General features: G+C 36.4%; 1 protein-coding gene across 1 annotated transcript in view; it reads left to right on the top strand.

The window, feature by feature from the left end:
- The window catches only part of LOC145999700 (uncharacterized), a 116,533-nt gene extending 94,691 nt beyond the window's left edge, over positions 1-21,842 (top strand). Inside the window, exon 4 of the mRNA XM_083136953.1 lies at positions 21,773-21,842. Coding sequence (XP_082993079.1) covers positions 21,773-21,800 — 28 coding nt within the window. The 3' untranslated portion in view covers positions 21,801-21,842. The remainder of the gene's footprint in view (positions 1-21,772) is intronic.
- Positions 21,843-23,233: the final 1,391 nt, after the last annotated feature.

The following is a 23,233-nucleotide window of genomic DNA, read 5'->3' as shown; positions in this document are numbered from 1 at the left end:
TCAGCTGAACTAGGTTTGAAATGTCCTCCAACAGCCCCTGCTGTCTTTCATACTATGAGCTTTTGAACGATTTCTTAGAAAAATTAAACATTCACTCTAAAACACGGTCACAAAACACAGATCAAGTAAAAAATGTTAAAATATTTCACTCACGAAGCACAGTAAGTGAAAGTTCTAAAAAAATGAACAACAAAAAATCACATACGTAACTATGAGCGTGGGAGTAAATTTGACCCCCATCAACTTTAAAACAGCTTCACCTTGTTGCAATTACACACACAATGAAGGAAATGACTTCGACAGTTGAATCAGATTGTTTTAGGAAGGTACTAGATGAGCTAGCACAGGGGGCAACCAACAAGTGTCTGGGCATTAAGAAATACCTACCTGTGGGTCAAATTTACCCATGCGTGCCTATTTAAGGGTTAAGGCTTTTAAATCGAAAGTGAAACTTTTGAAAAAGAATTGTGTAGAAATAATTTCAGTCAGTTCCCAACTTCTCAAGAATGCCAACTGTCAATCTAAGAACTTGATTTAAGCCAATACTCATCCAAAGTAAATATGTAATTTACATAATATAGTGATCCTGCAAGAGTACTTGATGGAATTTCTCCTATCACTGAAAATCTTTCAAATGCAACACTGGTTTTAAGTAATACCACTGACAGATGAGGAACTTTTTCTCATGTGATTTATAATTTGTAAGATGTCATAAATTGGATTGATTGGTTTTTTATTGTTAATTGTAAAATTTAGACATCTTGGAGAATGATTTATGTCTATTGACTATTGAAGTTAGTTACAAGTCCACTTGATTCATAGATAGGCTAATCTGGAAAAGACCTACAGTTTAAATTGGGATTTGGACCATTATGTGCCACTATTTAAATAAAATACTTATTGTAAAATTCTTCAATGCCCAGTTTTTAAACCTGAAAACATGAAATGTGTGAGAATATTTATGATATGTAAATATGACTACTCATTAAAGAAACACTTGTAATCATTCCTTCATTAATTACTGTCTTCATTATTCACTGCAGTTACAGAGAGAAACAAAATCATTATACTTGCTAGAATTATGCAAAGATGGTTGCTCTATTGATTATATCAAAAAGATTTCAGCCTCCGGACTTTCCAATATTGTACCATATCTGTCATCTGATAATTTTAACTTCCCTGGATATCTCTCCATTAAGCATTCCTTCCAGTGTTTCTATTAGCATACAGTTCCTTCTTAGCCAGTGTACCACCAAATTTCTTTTTCATTTCTTGATCACTCCCGGAATTACTTCATCACCAACTCTTCCCAACAATTCCTTACTTTGTCCATTTCGCATGGTCAATTTTTCACCATAACCACATTTCTAAAACATCCACTTGCTTTTTCTCCATTATTCTTAGCACCCAGGTTTCTACACTATACAACACTACACAACACACAAAATACTCCATCAGTCTATTTCTTACTTGTTTGTCAAAAGGTACATGAAGACACATGTCTTATATTAACCCTTAAATGCATAGCGTTACCATATGGTAACACTCAACATTAGCACACTTCATGCTAGAGGGTTGTGTATATTCAGTGTGTATGCAAACCTAGTGTCAGAAGTCGCTCTATGAAACATAAAGCTTACATTTGAGGCCATTTGTTTTGGTCCAGGTAACGACATTGTTGTGAGAGGATGTATTTGTTTTGACCTTCAATTTTTTTATTCAATATGTCATAAGCTGGAAAGTAAATGGTGTTTTGATCTGATTGTTTTTCATTATGCAGTTCTAAATGTTTTCAGCATTTAGTAAACACATGTAATTAAAAACTTATGAAGTTTTCTGTTCAAGAATTTGCATCTCTTGCTCGATTTTTGCTCATAATGGCTCATAATAGCTGCAGTCCTTTTCAACAATTACACCATTTATTCTTTCATTAATGCATGTAAAGCAAGAAATTTAAGTTGTAAAACCTCTTATCTTTTGAATAGTTTATTTATATCTATTGCTTATAATTTATATTTTATTTTAATAATAATATAAATGATAATAATAAATATTATAAAATAATAGTAATAATAGATGACTATTTCATGGAACATTTTGTGCCTGTTCAGTAGCTCGGCCTTGTTGAGTCTGTGATCTCGTATAATGGTAACCATTTGTGCAAGCTATTTATTACAGGTAAACCTAGAAGATTTGGTTACAAAGCTTGAAAACCTTCCGTGGATACCTCTTTCGTTTTGATATCTATCAAGATAAGAGTATAAGAAGATTTCACTGACATTAAAAACAAATTTAGAAAAACTGCAGAGCCCCTCTCATCCATATGATACTTGAATTTCAAAGACAAAGATTTTCCCAGCTTGAATTTGGATGGATATCGCTCAAAACTCTATGACATTATTTCATGTTGCACCTAAGGGAGCTTGGAAGCCCATTGCAACACAAAGGAAGGTTTTGAAAGATGTGTGGTATGCTGGTGGTCCACGAGTAGTGTTTGCATTGGACATGTCAAATATGTGGTTGAACTTCACGTTCCATGTTTCATACGTTTCTTTGACAAGAGCCTCCCCAATGGGTTAGTGGTAACGTCATCGCCTTGTAATCAAGGGGTACCAGATTCAATACATGGTGGAGGTACATGGCACATTGGTTCCAATCTCACTTTGAATTGTTGGTCCAATCCCGATTAGCTATTCTGTGCATAAAGTGGACTTAAAAATTGAATTCAACTCAATACAAAGTATCTATGACAAGTGAATATGCAAGAATGATAAACAATATGTGAATATAAAGTAATCATTATGTACTAAATATATATCTGAGCACTTTTAGCTCTGAAAATTTGAGATTAATGTACAATCAATCTATAATATTTGTATTAACAAAAAAATAATCAAATCTTAAAAGTAATTTTAAGGTTAATTTAAAAAATTCCAAGTTTTCAAATAATAAATCAATTTGTAGGGGTGAATGCATAGCGTTACCGTATGGTGACAGGGCATAATTCGAAAAGGGAGAATGAAAATTTTCAAAAAATGATTCAAAATCACTTATTCGTACATAACAACAGATATTAAACTAAAACCAAGTAAAAATCAACAAAAAATTATTCAAGCGTTTAAGGGTTAAAGGCTACCTTCGAAATTGCTATTCTCACATTGATTTCCTGCTTATGATACATCCAAGTTATCTGAATCTCTCAAATTGTTCAATACTTTGGAATCAAATTCTCACATAAATTTTCCTTGCTTTCTTCCCAATAACCATTGTTCTTTTATTCTTCACATTAATTGTCATCCTGAACTACTTGTATTGGACATTTATGTCCCCTCAAAACGCACTAATCACCTTCCTAGTATCTTCTACTAACAAGACCATTTTATTCTCAAATATTTTACATTTGTTCTTCTTCTTCCTATTATTAACCCTCCCTCTTTGTAGAAAGACTTGATGTAGGTCATTTGCAGAATTCTTGTCATACTCCTCCCCCAATTTCACTGCTATGTGTCATTTCTTCTCCACTCTCACTTTAAGTCAATATTTTGTGAACAGATTGCTTAGGTTTTCTCTCTTCCCAACTTATATCTATCCTTTTCAGTATCTTTGTATCTTCTATCCAGTTCAATCTATCAATAATTTCACCATATCCACAAATACAATTAATAAAATCATTCCGTTTTCTAGGTATGTTTCAACAATTGTCCACAGTGGTCCAATTGCATCTCTTGTGCCTTTTCCCTTCTTGCGACTAAATTGCTCTTCTTCTAATTCTCTATCAACCTTAGAGGAAAAAATATATATTTCGTACTCATAGAAGAAAGTTCACTGTGTGCTACAAAGGGCTCACTCTATTCAGTACATTCCCTGGCAATAATTTTCTTCTGAAGAAAAATTGGAACATTCATGGTAAAGTCTTTGGTTCAATCGACTCATGGATGTCATTACATTAGTATAAAATATCCTTCTTCTCTTCATTAATTTGATAAAAAATTCATCCACTTATGTAGCCTTTCTTTTCATTTCATCCAATGCTTGCTGGAATTATTTTTTCAGGATGGTAAACCCATTCTCATCTGCAGGAAACTGTGTAACAACACACATTTATTTTACATTCGAGCAACAGAGCACTGTATAGCAAGTACTACATCATAATTATGTAATTTAATTTGAATTTTTCTCCATTTATAACTTACAGAAAAACTTGTACAGTTGGAAATATTGATAAATATGAAAACTATACAAATGCACATATTAGAACAAGCAAATGAATAAAATCAATTGAACAGTTTTAGTATTTCTTGATTTGTCAAACCAAAATTCAACAATATATGTATTTGTTTTTGAGCTCTATAGATGGCATAAGTCATCCAGTCATAACCTTTGCACAGACGTTTTTCAAAATTTTTGTGACAAATACAGTACAATTTTGTAGAAGAAAATAATAATAATAAAAACATTACTGTCAGTTATATAATATTTTTGTACACAATATTATCAATCTCAAGCTACTAATACAAAAAGATTGAATGTTTACCTGATGAATAAATGAGAGAAACAATATAATGCATTATGTTGTCCCTGTCTTCTTACTGTAAAAGTTTAAAAGTACACTATCACAATGAACTGGTTACAAATTTGATGTGAATTTCTAAAAGAATAATTAAACTACTTGGCAAACAAATTCATTCAAGAATGTCATCATTCATGAGCTACCATACCATGAAAATGTTAATAATATAGCTGACACTTTAGAACTAGTAATTAATTACTAATGAAAATAACAAAGTTGGTTCATCAACACCATTGTGAAACTTTGAAATTTTATTCTAATATACATATTTGCTTCATATAAACCCTTAAATGCATAATTTTTTTAAATTTTAGATGCTACTAAGCAATTTTGGATAATTTTTAGAAAATTTTCATTCTCTGATTTTGAATTATGCCCCATTACCTTATGGTAACTCCATGCATGTACACTTACCAATTCATTACTATTTTTAAAATTTGGAAAATTTTTGAATTATCCATAAAATTTCCTTACAAATATCATTATTGTTTTTAAAAAGATACAAATGTCATAGATCCATTGTACATTAATCACACATTCTATTAGCTAAACATGCTCATGTAACTGGTATATAGTACATACTGATTACTCTACAGTGTGTCTCATAAGAAATAGCGCAAACTGACACAGGTCTGCAAATGAGCCATTTTCGAGATAATTGCAAATGTGTGATTACAAGCCGCCACTGACTTCATTGTTTGTAAACATCGTCCTAGTTGGAAAAATGCTAATAATGTGTGCGAATGTGTGGTTACAAGCCATCATTGATTGCATTTTGTAAACACTTAGTGCTTTACTCGTTTAGAGGTTTGCTCTTTGTTTACAAAACAGAACATCTTTGAGAGGTGACATTGCAATCAAACAGAACATTTCCGAGAGGTGACGTTGTATGGACACAATCAGTACACAGTCTAATCGTACTGTGGGAGTCACGTCAGTTGTGCTGGACTGCATAGTGAAAATGGTACCTTACAGCAACAAAGAGTATGTGGATATGCATTTTGTGTATGGTTTGGCTAACGGCAATGCATGGGAGGCTGCACATTTGTGCCAAGAAAAATACCCTGCTACAAGGCACCCCAAGAGTAGCACATTTACTAGGGTACATCAGTGCATCAAAGAACATGGGAGCTTCGAACATGGTAGGAGAGCAGGTAGACCTGCATGCATTGCACCTGAAGTTGAGGATATGGTGTTGGAAGCAGTAGAACACTCTCCAGGAACCTTGACGAGGAGAATTGCCGCACAAGTGCCAGTAAGTCGCAGTATCATATGGAGAATTTTACATCGCAGTTCACTCTACCCTTACCACCTCCGAGTTCAGTGTCTCAGTGATATGGATTGTGTTCCTAGAGTGACGTTTTGTCAGTGAATGCAACAACAGGTTGTACTCAACCCTCGTTTTGCAAGTAACATTTTATTTACTGACAAAGCTGGGTTCACACGCAATGGTATTTTTAATATTCATAATTCTCATGTTTGAAGTGTACTAAACACACATGCTGTTCATGAGGCACCACATCAGCAACGTTTCTCATTGAATGTGTGGTTTGGGGTACTAGGTGATCATTTCATTGGAACACACATTCTTCCAAGAAGACTCAATGGACCAAGGCACCTTCGCTTTATGCAGCATGATCTTCCAGGATTGCTTGAAGATGTTCCCCTTCATCCACATCACAGTATGTGGTACTTGTATGATGGAGCACCGGCACATTTTGCTGCTGCTGTGGGATGACATCTAACACGCAGATATCATCAAAGATGGGTAGGTCGAATTGGGCCTATACCTTGGCCTCCAAGATCACCAAATCTAAATCATTTGGATTTTTGTGTCTGGGGTCACCTCAAAAGCATAGTGTACAACACTCTCGCTGACACAGTTGGAGAACTGAAACAGAAAATTGTACATGCTTGTGACCAATTCCGAAATGAACCCGGCAATGTTCGAAAGAATTTGAAACTCAATGCGGAATTGCATACAGTATTGCATCCAGATGAAAGTATGACACTTTGAACACCTCTTTTAACAGGTACGAGTGTACAGTAATTGTAACGAAGAACATACTACAGTAGTGCTATATTCCTTGTTAAAGTAAATAGAATGTTTAATAAAAGCAATGATATCTCCTGATTTTTCATAGTGTATTATTGGTATTTTACCAACTAGGATGATATTTACAAACACGGAAGTCAGAATGGCTTGTACCCACACATTATTAGCATTTTACCAACTAGGATGACGTTCACAAACAATGTAGTCAGTGGCAGCTTGTAATCACACATTCACAATTATCTTGAAAGTGGCTCGTTTGCAGACCCATGTTTACTGAGACTTTTTGCTTCTATTATCATGTACTTTCACCTGTGTCAGTTTGCGCTATTACTTTCGAGACACCCTGTATATTCACATATCGATTGGTTGATTGATTTGGCTTTTTTTTACTTTGTATTTCTGCCACATTTGGCTAATCTCAAAGAGAAGAATGAGTGATGATATGATGAAATTCATGCAGGGCCACATGAACAACACCTATATCCACGTCGGCATCGTAGTATGGTGTACTGAACACTCCTCCATGAAAGTTGGTATATTCACATGTCATGGAAACATATGAAATGTGGAATGCAAATTTCTACATCATATTTGACATATCCATTAACAACACTACTGGTGCACGAACAGAATGCCTCACATCTTTCAAAACTTGCCTTCATGTTGTAATGGTTTACAAAGCATCTTTAGGTGGAACAGAATGTCATGTCACTTAGTATTGAGCAATTTTCCATCTAAATTTAAGCTGGTAGATTTTTTAACTTCAGAAATTCATTTAAGATATGAATAAGAGGGGCTACAGTCTTTCTAAATTTGATTTCAGTATCAGTAGAGTATCCACATACTCTTACCTTGATAGATGTCAAAACAAATGGCTTATGATGGAAGGTGTTCAAGCACCATGCTTTGTAACAAAATCTAATAGATTTACCTCTTATATTTTGTTTGCAGGAAAGTGTCCAATAATATGTAATCAACAAAGCTGAGCTACTGAAAGGCAACAAATTCTCCACAAATGATCAATAATAATAATGATAATAATTATAATAATAATAATAATAATAATTATTATTATTATTAAAATAATATTTAAAATAAAATAAAAATACAAATAATAAGAAATTGAAATAAATAAAGCATGTAAAGACGACAAAACACTTTACAACTTAATTTTCTTGCTATACGTGCAATAATAAGCTTAACAAATGGAATAAATGAAGTAACTGTTCAAAGTAGTAGGAAAAAACTGTTGCTACTGTATCTGCAGAGTGGTACCATGTGGTAAGGCCACCATTATGAGTAAAAATCGAAGATATGATGCAAAGTCTTCAACAGAAAACATTATAGGTTTTATATTGGATGTGTCTACTAAATGTTGAAAGCATTAAGTACACATTAATGAAAGACAATCAGATAAAGACACTGTATTTAATTTCTAGTGTAGAACATTATGAAAAAAAGAATCAAAGGTTTAAACAAATACATCCTCTCATAATAATACTGATACCAGAACTAAAATTAACAGTTCAAACAAAAGCTTTGTGCATCCTAGAGAAACTCCCAGCACTAGTTCCACCTGCACACAAAATGCACAAAAGTGCATGAATGTTGAAGTAGTGTATCTTGTGGTAGGGAGAGGACAGGAAAGGAAGAGCCCCCCCCCAAGCAGAATTGTCTACACTTAAACCTAGCTCAACATGCCCATATGAGTTTTTTGCTCAAGTGTGGAACCCTGCCTAATCCAAGATTTTTTGTAAAAAAGCCCTCATGGACTCCATGAGAAAGGAAGAGCCTCTTCGGATTGATGTGCCTATACTTACAAAAGGCACTTCTGTGAGATTGTTGTCCATAATTCTGTCAAAAATATGCTCCTCTTGATATTTTTTTCGGCCACACTTAAAACTAGGCCAAGACACACACACACATACACACCCATATTTACTTCCAATTTAAGTTTAATTGGACCCCAGCCTCAATCCAATATTAAAACAATGCAATATGCAGAGACTCTCTAGAATTGCTCCGTGACTCTCTCATTTCTTACATCATAAACATATGATTTTTCTCCTATGAGAATAACACTACATATGGTGTCATCAGGTAAAGCCTCATGAAATTCACAGATAATTTTAATATTTGTTCTGTCACTCACCACAACCTGTTTTCTTTTTGAAGTGTTAATTACAAACATGGGTCTCTGTGCTTTGAATTCATCTGGTGTGTAATACATGTCAGTATTGCCTGTAGTGACCCTCTTGAAAGCCGAAAAGGCCTCATATAATTTGAGGAAATCATTCTTGGACATGTCTAAATTGTAATTTTCTCTGGGAAAAACCTCATTTCTGCCATTTTTAAGATATATGTTCTTGATGTTGCAGCTATCAAATTTACTTGAATTTTTTTCCTGATTATTGTGTCTTCCAGTCTGAAACAGTACCACTACAAAATCAGGCATGTCATATTGAATACTGGAGAATGAATTTGTAGCATCAAACTCATAATATGTACCAGATGCGGGCTTCTGTACGCATTGATATGTATAAAATTGTAGAGGAATTTGTGGATTTTTTATTATATCAGCTTTGTATTTAAGACCATAACTGGCTTCATACTCAACAACAGGGATTCTTAGCTCCATAGTCTGAATAACGCATTTGCCTGCATCAGGTAGGGTATTAGGCAGAGCTTCCCCTGTAGGGTTTATTGCACTGTACCTCATCAAAGCATTATTATCATTTGCAGCTCTTCTAAATGTAATTCTTAACCCACCCTTCCACATAATTTCTTTGTAATCTGAGAAGAATCCTGGCAAAAGGCGCATCGGGAACAGCACAGTGTGGTTTTTAGATAATATCTTATCACCAGCCTCAAATCCGCCTATTTTGTAGTATGAAGCCTCGGTTTTGGATAATTTTAGTGTGGCCAAAGCTGTGGAGGTAATGCCGGGATAATCCACTCTGTTTATAACAACGCCATGTTTTCTGATCTCAATTTCAGAGAATAGATGCGGCACAAAATTGTCCACCAATCTTATATTTGAATTTGCCGGATAATCTGTACCATCGAGCTTTACAACATCAAATTTGATGTATAAATCTGCTCTGTGGGGGTGTATAAAGCCATCCCCTACATCAAGATCAACCTCAATTTCTGTGTTGGGTTGATTTAAATTTGCAAATGTCCTCCTGTTTGGAGGGAATGATTGTAGCTCATAACTCTCAATATTTTCCATTGTATGTATTTTTATTTAAATATTAATCTCTATGATGGCAGTTGTTGTGGCTCCAGCAAAATCAACTAATTCTTCTTTTTCATTAGTGACCATCAACTCAATATAATCTATTCTATTATGGCACACAGGAAAATATAATGTTGGGGATGGATTGTAGATGATGGGCTCCATGAATTCAGAGTTAGGTTTAAATGTTGCAATGATCCCAGTTTGTTTGTGAGTGCCTATGCCATTTGATTTGGTGATCATACCCTCAGCCACATTACAGTGAATATTTAGAGTCTCTATGGCTAAGAATTTAGGTATATTAATAGCAGTGTGTTTGATGCCTGGTTCAAGTTTTGTGTTGTTCTCAAATCCTAACAGCTCTCCTATAGTACCCAGATTCACTGTTTCTGCGGCAGATACAATTTCTACTCTGTGAGTGACAGAATTTTGACTTAACACTACACCTCTGGGTAATTGAGCATTTAGAGTGGACAGATTATACTGCCCTGGAGTGATGACAATTTTTTCATCCCCAACTGCAATTGTGTTGTTGTGGTGTGTAATATTTGGGATCAAGTACATGCCATAAAATGCTCTGAGAGCTATTGTTTTGGGATACACTATGTCATCATGCAATTTAAGTTTCAATATTGAATTTTGGCTGGTGAGATGGAATACCCCCATGATGTTTCAGATACCACAAGGCTTTTTGAAAATCTTCAATTGATGGTTTATTTATTTGAGACATGTATCTAAGAACAGATAAACACAAATGTCCGCAATTAACATCTTTAAAGTTTTGAACACGGGCATTATTGTAATAAAGATTAGCTGATTTTAGATATTTTACTAAATTTTCAGGTGGAACACCACCAAATGAATCAAACACAAATGCCTCATTTTTTAAATATTTAAGATAACAGATCCAGTGAGTGCCCTGATTTTTGTACTCATCCAAATTAACAATGCCACACTCTTTGTTGAGTGGTTGTTCTGGTAAAGAATCAGACATGTACACACCTCTAAAATGTTTGATGCCCAGTGGCTTGATTAAAGCTTCAATATCTTGGTTTGTAAGCGGCTCTTGTTTTTTTTAAACTTATTCATGGCTCTCTTAACACCCTTGCCTTTTTTCTCCATTGCCAGGTTGTGGCGCTTCTGCTCATCTAATTCTGCCCTATTTTTCTTGGCATCTATTACTGTTTTTGCTATGGCGGCTGAACCCCCAGCCAAGCTCCCAACAGCCCCGAGAGCAGCTAAGATGGCAGGGATGGTAAATATAAATCCACCGACATGTGATTTTTTTCTTGATTGCTGTAATTTTTTTAATTGGGGGGTACTGAGCAACAATTTCATACCATGCCCCTTAGCAAGACAAGAATTTTTTTTCTTGCGCTGCTTTTTGGTCAAAAGACTGTCAATAGTTTTAAGAGATTTGAGACCTGCATAAGGTATTTGATACATAACACCCTTGGCCTTCATTGTAGGTTTATTATATACATATTCACAACCCCCACCCCAATTTTTGTTTGGTACTCATAGCTATAGTGGTCCCCAATGCTGCTATTTTTTCACTCAAAGAAGCATCTTTGCTCACAAATCTACCAAATGCAGCCTCTTCTAATTTCTTGTCTGCAACATGTCTCTTGTCAAGATCAGAATGTGTGTTCTATGCTATGTCATGGTCTCTACAAGCAGCATCTAGGGGATTAACACCAGGATCCCCTCTGTTTAATCTATGGTCCAGTTTTGTGCCTGGACCACAATACTGATAGCCTGGAATATGTAGTTCAAATGGCAGCTTGTTTATAATGTCATTAACAAGGCCCCGACCCTCAGAGATATTCCAAAATTTGGGGGGTAGAGTGTTAATAATTTTTATAAGATATCCAATCCCCTTAGCGTCATTCACTATAAAATTAGACAATTTTGTGCTTATCATGTCCATAATTCCAACCTTTTCATTGTAAAAATTGTGGTTCCCAGCATTTTCCTCCCCAGCTATCACCAATAGCCTATCTACAAGTTTCCTGACATCATCAACCCACACAAATTCTTTGGGCAGGGTGTTGTATTGTTTGATTCCACTGCCGGTCTTGATTTGTGACCATATGGGCTTGATTAAATTATTGTATTTTGCCCCACTGCTAGACTTGACTCTTTTTTGTGTGGGATCATTGTTCTGGTATAGAGCATCTGATTTTATTAATATTTCTTTGTAATCCTCATAATCTTGATCTGTATAGCTGCCAGGTCTCTTCCTAGTCATCAGTTCCCACAATCCAGGTGTTCCGGTGTACTTAACAAAAGCACCTTTTTCTCCAAGTCGAGATTCTGAATATACAATTATATCATCTCCCATAAATGTTACTCTGAAATTGCCAATTCTATGTATGATGCTGCCATCAAGCTCTGTGTCAGCATATAAGCCAAAAACCTCATCTTTATTGTCTTTAGGTGTTGTTAAATATTTTTGAGCAAGAAGGCCCAATTCAATAGGATCCTGACTAGCTTCAATTCTTCTAGGAGCAATAGGACTAGGTGTATGAATACTGGAAAGTGGGGTGAATGGATAATCTAATATGTTCCTTGCAGCTACAGGTACAAGCTCTGTGATCAAATTTTGATTTTGCTCTGTAACAGTTTTGATATTCTTACCTAAATTATTAATAGCATCAATTACAGGCTGTTCTGTTTGTTTGTGTTTTTCATAAATTCCACGGTTCTCTGATTTCCATCCCTTAAATCTTTTTACAAGATAATCTCTTAACTTAAGATCATCAATGATTGGCCTTTTCATGGTTATTTATATACGTCTCAACGTCTAGAAAATGTTTCAACGTCTAGAAAATTGTTGATTTTATTTCTGTATTTGCCACTACTGGGTGTTCTTGTCATATCAATTGTGACAAACCCATAACTGTCCTGGTTCCAGCACCTACTGCAAAACCTGGAAAAATTATTGTAGCTCAAGTCCCCACCTACATATTCATCATGTATGTGTTTGAGGTTGGTATGATCTTGATGAAACACACATATAAAATTGGTGTTGTCTCGGATCAGCTGCTTCGGAATTTTAGAAAAAGTCTGTGCCAGGTAGAAGCAATCAATGTTTTTGTGTCGGCCCTGTGTAAAGAAATTCCTTACCTTGTTTTGATTATCCAGTATAATGTCATCAAACACAACAACAGAATTATCGAGACATTCATGAAGTGGCTTAACATCTGGTTCAAAAGTGGCAATATCCAATCCATCATATAGCTTCATCAGCTGCTGATATTTTAATTGTTCCAAGCTCTTAGAGAAGACATACAAGTGCCTGTTTTTCCAGTCTAACCAGTTGGGTGCCAATAAAAAATTATCAACCATTAGTGTAGTTTTACCACAAGCAGATGGCCCAACAATAAGACACCTAATATTATCAGGTAGCAAGTTGCCATTTCTCTTATTCTGTTGTTCAGGTTCTGGCAGCCTTTTTATAACATTCCAGGTGCTCATATTATTATTTTGTTTGCATCGATCCAGCTGTGTTCTGGAAGTCCTAGCCATTTAACAAGTAACTTGTTGCCTTTTCTGCGGATGATTTTTTCTATGAGATATGTGTCAGGCTGTTTAGTTTTGCTGAGCTCTTGTTCATAGAACCTGCCTTTGAGAATTTCTCCTCGGTGATCCTTTATTATATATGTGTTAAGAGTCCCGGGTTTAACCTGAACCACTGTAAATAATTCAGTGCTCCAGTTTCTTGTAAAGCCTCTCTTGAATAAGTGCTTATATTTGCTTATTCTTACTTGATCCCCTACCCTGTATTTGGCCTTTCTTGTTGTTGGCTGGTATCTAGGATAATAAACAGTTCTGATCAATTTTTGCTCATCAGATGAGCTTATTACTTCAGAGGGTTTCATGTTGATTGTGGAATGGATAGAATTGTTATATTTATGTAGAAGTTCTGGAAGAATATTAACCCATTTATAATTACCTTGCAGTGTAAATTGTTTATACATAAGATTTTTTAAGGTTCTGTTGAATCTCTCTACAATTGAGGCTTTGAGGTCACTGTAACTCGAATAATGTTTTATTGCCTGGCTTTTAATAAATTGTTGAAACACTGAATTATAAAATTCTTTGCCATTATCTGTTTGCAAATAGCGCGGTGATCTTCCACTCTGATTGATGATTGTTCTAAAAGCTTCTGTAACACATGCCCCAGTCTTGGATTTGAGTGGCACAGCCCAGGCAAATTTTGAAAATGTGTCTATTACAGTGAGTAGATACTTGTAGCCCTTGTTGATTTTGTCTAAGTTTTTCAACTGTCCACTTGCCATTTCAATCAAGTCGCTTTGCCATAAATCATCTATGCCCTTTGTGACTACTGGGAGTCTCTTAAAATTATGTCGGGCCTGTCTGTGTAATTCATCAACAATAATTTGTCTAGACATAATATGTAAACAAGAATATTGCAACTATGGGGTGTTCAGCAGCTGAGACTGCAGGATTTTCTAAATATAATTTGTCCCCTATCTGTATTTTAAATTCCAGAGAGCCATCATCTTCAGTATAGGCTGTTTCTAATGTATTGGGGTCTGTAAAATCCTCTAATTCTACACTGGTGATTTTCACTTTGTTATCAGCATTTGTTATTGATAAGGTAGGGTAGTGGTGTGCCTGTGGTTGTAGCCAATATTTGATCTTGATTGGTCTCAATGTGCCCCCAACAAAAAATTGGTAATAAAATTGTGCAGGGGACAGCATATATATTTTGCCACCTGGTGTAAATGGAGAATCATATTCTTTGTTGGGGATGCTGTACAATTCAAGAATTACTGAATGTTTTGGATTCTCCATTATGCCTGTTATTTCTTTTTCTGCTGTGAGCAATCTGCTTGTTACAGATTCAAGGTGCTCATTGATGGTCCTAACAATCTCATCGTGCCCAGGCTTGATTCTTATGTCAACAGCAAGTTTTTTGTATTGTTGCACAATCTCTTGTAGCTGGGTGGCAAAAACAGACAGAGCATTTGCTTGATTGGATTCCATGGTCCCTAGCTGTTGCTTGATATTAGCTACAATTTGTTGCAAATTTTCAACAACTGCCAATTTTGAATTTTGAGCAGTAAGATCATGGACCTGTCTTCTGATATCCTCAAACAGGGCATGCAGTTCATTAATATGTTGATTGGTTGGTAGAGTGGCCACTGTCTGAGTGAGTTGTTTGATCTCTGCCTGGATATTCTTGATATCTTCTGATTTCAATATGCGATTCACTGCTCTCTTAATATTTTTAAGTTCCTGTGATGTAGGAAGATTTGACACTGTATTTTGCAAAGATTCAAGTGCCAATTTCACATTGTGTAATTCAGAAGCATCAGCCACATTTTGCATAGCATTTTGGAGCAGAGCTATATCTGCCTGAGTGGGTGTGGATTGTTGTAAAATTTCAAGTTTTGTTTGAATATCATCGATCAAATGATGAAAATGAGACAGTTCAGATTCAGTGTTAAGGTTTTCAAGCTTTGTGATTTGTTGCTGGACACTGATGAGGGTATCTACAATCCCAGGCAATCGGGTTTCAAGTACATTTGCCAAATCACTTTGCACTGCTGCTATTGTACCTTCAAGATGGGTTATGGAACTTTGAATTTTTCCAAAATCTTCATATGTTTCAAGTTGCAGCTTAATATTTGCTACATTCCGAGTTATTGCATTCAAAGCATCAGAAGATGGCAAATTGTTCATAAAATTTTCAAGTGTCTCAATTTTTTCTTTAACCTCGGCTATGGCATTGTTCAGAGGATCCAGATTAGGTATCTGGAGTGACTGAATCTGTTCTTTTAGAGTGGAAATCACTAGATCAAAATCTTCTTGTGATTTTATGCTTTTGACAATTGTTTGGAGCTGTGTCTGGACATTATTTATTTGCTCTTCCAATTGTTGTTTCAATTGCTCAGAGTTAATAGCCTGGGTCTTAAATTTGGCTTGAAGAGCTGCAACAGCCTCTTCTAAACTTTGAAAATTATCCAATGTCGCCAAATCAGTATATTTCTGAAGCAGCAGTTTAAGTTCAGAATCAATTTTAAGAAGAGGGTCCATGCATTGTGATTGCAAATTTGTAATTTCTAGTTGAAGACTGGCATTGAGTGTAGTTTGTAAAGCTTGTAAATCACTTCTTAATTTCTTGACTCTGACATCAAGCATCAGAATCTCATCACTGTGATCTTCATGCCTTGTATGGCCAAAAATATCATTAGGCATTTTGTTTAGTAGTTATTTATTATAGAGTATCTGATTCTTAATTCTATAAAAAAAGGTATAAGCTTATCATAAGATCCAGGGACCTCAATATATAAGCAGTCACCAGCAGAAACAGTATAAACAGTGCCAGAAACCATGTTTGAGTGCTTAATTCTGTAAATATTTCTCCCTACTGAAATTTTAACATCACCCTCAGGGGTTGTAATAAATTGCAATTGCCCACCTACAGGCAATTGGTAATGATTTAAATTATTGTTAAATATGTACAATATTTTGCCTGTTTCATCATCAACATCTGTAAGTATGCTGTTCAGATGAATAATTAACAAGCCACTCAGTTTAGACAGCATATCAGGAGAGGGTTGTGGTGTTGGCAGGTCCATAACAGCCCGTTTTTTAAACCCAAATAAGTTCATAGGCATGTTTATTTATTTCAAATCATGCTCTGTGATTGGGCATTGATTGCCATTTTTCAAATCACAATGACCCCATGGTAAAGTATGTATGCCGCATGATAAAATACATCTCTTATCATCATGTGGGTCCAGAGCCACTTTTCTTACAACATTTGAAGTCAATAAGTGATCCACACTCTGAATTCTGGATTCCGATGTTCTGATTAAACTCTGGGATTTGATGCAATTTTTATAATCTTCAAATTTAAGCTCTTTTTCCACAGCTACTTTGCCAATACCCTTGGCTTTTTTGACAACAGCACTACATGTTTTAAAACTGTACATCTTGGCACTTAACCCAGCAAATTCCACAATAACATCACCAAGTGTCTCATCTTTTAACTTGCCAGGCACTTTTTTGTTGTGGGGTTGAATCCTTTTATGTTCACTGGTATCAAAATATTCGAGCAATTCAGGCTGTGACATATCTTGATAAACATCTTCTGTTTGAATATCAAGAATAAAACTATCCGTGTCCATGTACATCAGTTTTACATTATCACCATAAAAAGGTTTCAGCACATCATAATACAATGTTAACATATGTAATTTGGACAATTCCAATATTGCAGCCCCTACATAAATAGGTTTATCAAACTTAATCCTTGTTTTTTTCATGTTGAAAAGTGCCATATCTTCATCATAAATTCTTCTGTAATTGAAATTGGGCTTTGCAACCAATTTTTTGCTCAGGCTGGGGTCAGTAATTATTTTAACATCGGTATGTTTTCTGACATTTTCAATTGTTTTGCCATATACAGAATTTACCATCAATTTAAACAAGGCCTTATCAAATTCGCTTTTTGCAGATGTTCGAAGCTCCGTGTTTGTATCAATATATGGCTTCAACCATTCTGAGTGCCTGAACCTCAAAACTTTTCCAACTTTGGTCACTTGAACACCATGTTTCATCAGGAACTGGAGGTTCTTGTAATATGTGACATAGCCCTGTTTTGACTCCAGTGTCATCATGAGCTTCTTCTGTTTAGAGCCAGGTGAGCACTGAACCTCGGGAATTGGGGGCAGATCAGAAAATTTGTTATGTAAATAATCTGGAATTGTCAGATCAACCTCTAAGAACAGGCCATGTTCTCTGTCATCATAGTTCTGAAGATCCTCAATATTAAAATCTTCGACCCATTCAAGCCCTGCATATGGCAGTTTTTGCATCATTGCGTGACCATAGAGGCTGTTTGCATCCACATACAATATATAATTTGATGGCAGTGCTGGATTATAATCAGGCATATATTTGTTATTTGCCCTGGCATATCTCTGAGAACATTGCACCATCCCTCCTCTTATACCTTGCTCCATAAACAGATACATATCTTGATCTTGGATCAAATCCAATTGCATTTTGGTGTTTAAAAACATTGCAGCCCATGCTAGGCCCGGGGCACTGTAAAAATACACTGGGTCCAGTCCATAATTTTGCATACAAGATTTTCTGAATGTCTGCATTATATCTGCTGAGATGGTCACATCAAGTTTCAAATATGCCATGTGATAATCACCAAATGTCCGGCATTCTAAATTGTTCCACGCCAATTGGGCACGGTGATAATCTTCATCAGTGATTCCAGATCCTCTGATTTTGCTGTAAAACTCATGTTGTGGTGGCAGGGAGCACTCATCAAATTTAGAAAAATCTGTAACATAATCATATGGATATACACCCTTCCGCCTAATTAATTTCGGGTCCTGATTTGGAAACACTGCACGTGTGATTTTGAATTGATCATCAGGTAATTGAGTGGCCAGTGTATCCAGGCTATCAGGTAAAAATCTGTAAGAATCAAGAAATCTTATTTGAATAGAAAATCCATTAACTTTAATTATTTTGCTAATAGATATATATTTCTCATCATTTTCAGCTAAAATATTTAAATTCTGCTTCTCAAACCCCTCGTACCTGATCAGATGATGAAAATCATAATTGGATGCTCCATGACAAAATATGGGGACAAATCTTGGTCTCTTGATCTGAATATTACAGCTATTACACAGGGCCTGTCTATATCGACCATCTGTATGAGAATGGTGATGCACCTTGATATTTGTATCTGAAAATTCAGAATCACATAGTGGGCATTTTTCTGCATTGTTGAAATCTTCAATCTCTTTCTCTGTTAAAGGCAACATGGGCTTTGATTTTAATAAGATGTTAGATGCTATGTCACGGCACTCATTTTCTATTCTATGTGCAAATATTTTGATGGCATCTGGCCCCATGTATGAATCTATTTTGGTAACAACACCATCCTGTACAACCACATAACAAAAACTGGAAGGTTCATGTAGCTGGTATGGTGTAATTGAAGATTCTTCAGGATCTGGATTGCAGAATGCAAGAGGTTTGAGATTCGATTCAAAATCACAGACAATATATGCTGGGTGTTCCAACAAGGCTTCAAACTTATTGAATTTGCAATTCTCACTTGGCATTGGCATCACCATATGAACAGGTTTATGATTGCCACAGTATTTCAGATGCTCAATTAACTTGTTTTTGGCAATTTCTGCACTCTCTTTACAAACCCCATTCACTGTTTTTCTACCATCAAATACCCTTAAACATCTTCTACATATTCTGAATATTCTATTGGATTTATCTAGTTGTGTTCTCACTAAAGCTAGAAGATTATGTATCAGAGTGTAATGATTTGTGCCATTTTCTTCAATTAAGAGCAGATCAATCGGAACAGTAGAATCATCATCAAGTATACTGATTCTGAGAGGTGCTATCAAGCAATCGCCACGGCCAGTGGAATAAATATATACATTAATAGATAATTGTTTGCCATTGATATCCCGGGCCTTTTTTTCAAATTTATCAATATTCTGAACAGACATTGGATATTCCAAACCCTCCATTGCATCGTCAAAATCGTGCTCATGTTGTTTATAATAACTTATTCGCTCAGGATGCCTTGAAACTGAATACAAAGCAGCTAAAATACACCACAAAAAGCATTTCTCGTCGGTATTTTTAATATTAACCACGGCTTTTTTGTTTTTAATATTAGCAGGTAATGGCAGATATGTAGATCCTTGTAATGGGCAGAATTCAGAAATATTAACATATAACTTGTGTGGAGAGCCGCATAGGCTCCATCCAGACTCTTTTGCTGCAAATTCAGAGTGTTTAATGTTCAATTGATCTATTAAACTGCTTATTATTGTGTCTAAATTTGCATTTGAATATACCGGTACAGTTTCTGTCATGTGGGGCTGTGTAAATTTTGTGCCGTTTGGCTTCTTATATTGAGTATACAATTTGAGGGACAGCTTATAAGAGCCATTTTGTGCATTTAGAATTGCCTGTACATCAGGTTTTACACTGCTCAAGAAATTCTCAATACCACATCTTGGCTCTGATACAAACCGATAATCCCTAAGTTGGCCATTAAAACTGCTATGGATAGCTTCATAGCGTGGCTGCTTTGCTGCTCTGGCATTAAGAGGTGCTTCATGCTTCCTTTTCAGACCAGATGTGGATGGTTGTGAGGGCAATGTTGATGGCTGTGCAGAGCAAGTATTTTTATGTGTATATGTGAAATATTCCATGCTATATTTTCTATTGCATTTGGGGCAATTTTTTGTGGGAGTTCTGCGTTTGTCTGGGTTACAAATCTTTTGGTGTCTGGCCCAATTAGAGCTAAATATATTTTTATTGCATTGATTACAATATTTTTGATTCGGCATTTTTGTTGTTTGTTTATTATATACAATTTCCTGGGATACAATTCAAAATTCTATACTGCTTCAGTTGGGTTCAACACTGTGCTTTGTATACCTAGTGTGTATACCTAGTGCATGTGTGTGTGTATGGCTATGGAATTTTTGTTGTTGTTTATTATATACAATTTCCTGGGCTTCAATTCAAAATTCTATACTGGATCAGTTGGGTTCAGCACAGTGCTGTGTGTGTGTGTGTGTGTGTGTGTGTGTGTGTGTGTGTGTGTGTGTGTGTGTGTGTTAATATTTTTGGCTTTGGTATTTATATAAAATTTCTTGGGGTTCAAATCAAATCTCTATGCTGGATCAGTTTGGTTCAGCAGTATGATTTGTAATTCAATTTATACAAATCTGCAATTAAAAAATATAAGCAGCACTGGAACAATACAACCTTACTCTTCAACAGCTCTTACAATACTGGCTGATATGCAATGCAAAATCTCTTTATATACCCTAAGCACGGACCGCATTGAAACAATAAGCCAATCAGAATATAACACATCATCAAATTACGTCATAAGCAACCAATCAGAAAACGACACATCTGAAACAATAAGCCAATCAGAATATAACACATAATCACATTACGTCATAAGCAACCAATCAGAAAACAACACGTATCTAATAATTTATTGGATGTTGCACAGCATGATGCAATATAAATAAACCAGAAATAGGCCACAAGTAGACCGGAAGTAAATATGTGTGGGTGGGTGTGGGTGTGTGTGGGTGTGTATGTAGGTGGGTGTGGGTGTATATGAGGGTGGGTGTGGGTGTGTATGAGGGTGTGTATGTAGGTGGGTGCGGTCAAGGTCAAGGTTAAGGTCAAGGTCAAGGTCAAGGTCAAGGTCGGGGTCAAGGTCAAGGTCAAAGTCAAGGTCAAGGTCAAGGTCAAGATCGGGGTCAAGGTCAAGGTCAAGGTCAAGGTCAAGGTCAAGGTGTGTGTGTGTGTGTGTATGTGTGTGTGTGTGTGTGGGTGGGTGTGGGTGGGTGTATGTGTGTGTGTGTGTGTGGGTGGGTGTGGGTGTGTGTGGGTGGGTGTGGGTGTGTGTGGGTGTGTGTTGGTGTGTATGTGTGTCGTGGCCTAGTTTTAAGTGTGGCCGAAAAAAATATCAAGAGGAGCATATTTTTGACAGAATTATGGACAACAATCTCACAGAAGTGCCTTTTGTAAGTATAGGCACATCAATCCGAAGAGGCTCTTCCTTTCTCATGGAGTCCATGAGGGCTTTTTTACAAAAAATCTTGGATTAGGCAGGGTTCCACACTTGAGCAAAAAACTCATATGGGCATGTTGAGCTAGGTTTAAGTGTAGACAATTCTGCTTGGGGGGGGCTCTTCCTTTCCTGTCCTCTCCCTACCACAAGATACACTACTTGTTGAGCATTACTATATGCCGATGGTCTGTGTTTAAGGGTTAAAGTAGGGTGATACAATATATTAAGAGCTTTGACACTAAAACTTATTTTTGTATACAACAGGAATCACTTCCTCTGCAAGGAAAAGTAAGAAAACAAGACATAGAGGTGTGTGAACAATGCTGCTGAGAGATTAATAGTACAAGGCATGAAGACCATTAAGATGCAGAGAGGAGACACCATCAACATGAGAGATCACTGATGTAAAAGAAGAGAAGACCAACACAAGTTGAGTAAGTAACACCTTTCCATTTATGTGCTCTTACTTTCCACTGTCCCAATTTTAACTTGAATTATCTGCTTCTATCTCCTTCATTATCCCTTATCCTACTCTCCAATCCTACCACCATCATATCACACTCATATTCCCCTGTATTTTCCTTAAAGGCTCTGCATCCTCTTATATCCCCCACTCTTTGTTTGTACAATCCTCCATTCTCCTTGTCCAATCCTCCAATCTCCTTGTCGAATCCTCCATTTTCCTTGTCCAATCCTTCATTCTCCTTGCAGGACTCACTTTCTCCTATTACCCTCCAACTCCTTATCTAACCCTCCATTCTCCTTGGAAGCCTCGCCTCCTCACACATCCCCTTTTACTCCTTATCTAATCCTCCATTCTTCTTAGAGGCCTGGCTTCCTGATATCTTCCTCCCTACTCCTTATCCAATCCTCCACTATCCTTAGAGGGCTTGCTTCCTCCTTTTACCCTTCCAACTCCTTACCTTACCCTCCCATCTCATTGGAAGCCTGATCTCCTCCCACATCCCTCCCTACTCTTTATGTAACTTCCCATTTTCCTTGGAGACCTAGCTTCCTCATATCACCCTTCCTACTCCTCCTATTTCCCTTCATTCCACTTGGAGAGCTGGCTCCTTATCTAATCCTTCATTCTCCCTGGATGCCTGCTAGCTTCCTTCTAACCCCCTCCCGACTCCTTAGATTACCCTACATTCTTCTTGTAGGACTCACTTTCGTCTATTTCCCTCCTTTCTCCTTTGAGAGCTGGCTTCCTTTTACATCCCTCCCTAATCCTTTATTTCACCCTCCATTGTCCTAGTAGGACAATGGAGGACAGTACTGATTATCTCACCAACTATTTTCCATAGAGGCTGGCTTCTTCATATCTCCCTCACTACTAATTAAGTCACACTCCATTCTCCTTCAAAGACTCGGTCTCTGCTTTTCTCTCTCTCTCTCTCTCTCTAGCCTTCTTAAACCCGAAGGTTCATGGCTGCAGCAACACAGGCCTTCCATCCGTCCCTATCTTGAGCAAGATCTATATACTCGTTTCCATCCCTACCGATGGATCTATATACTCGTTTCCAACCCTACCGATTTCCTTTAGGTCCATCTCAACGTTGTCCCTCCATCTTCGTCTTGGCCTTCCTACCGGTCTCTTAACATCAGGTTTCCCAACAAGAATCCTGTAAACTCCTCTTTCCTCTCCCATTCGTGCCACATGGCCTGCCCACCTAAGTCTTCTGGATTTAATTATTCTAATAATATCTGGACATGAATACAAAT

This window comes from Lepisma saccharinum, chromosome 15 (assembly GCF_977018435.1).
Source record: "Lepisma saccharinum chromosome 15, izLepSacc3.1, whole genome shotgun sequence".
In the NCBI taxonomy this organism is placed as follows: Eukaryota; Metazoa; Arthropoda; class Insecta; order Zygentoma; family Lepismatidae; genus Lepisma; species Lepisma saccharinum.
This window is presented reverse-complemented; position numbering and strand designations above follow the sequence as displayed.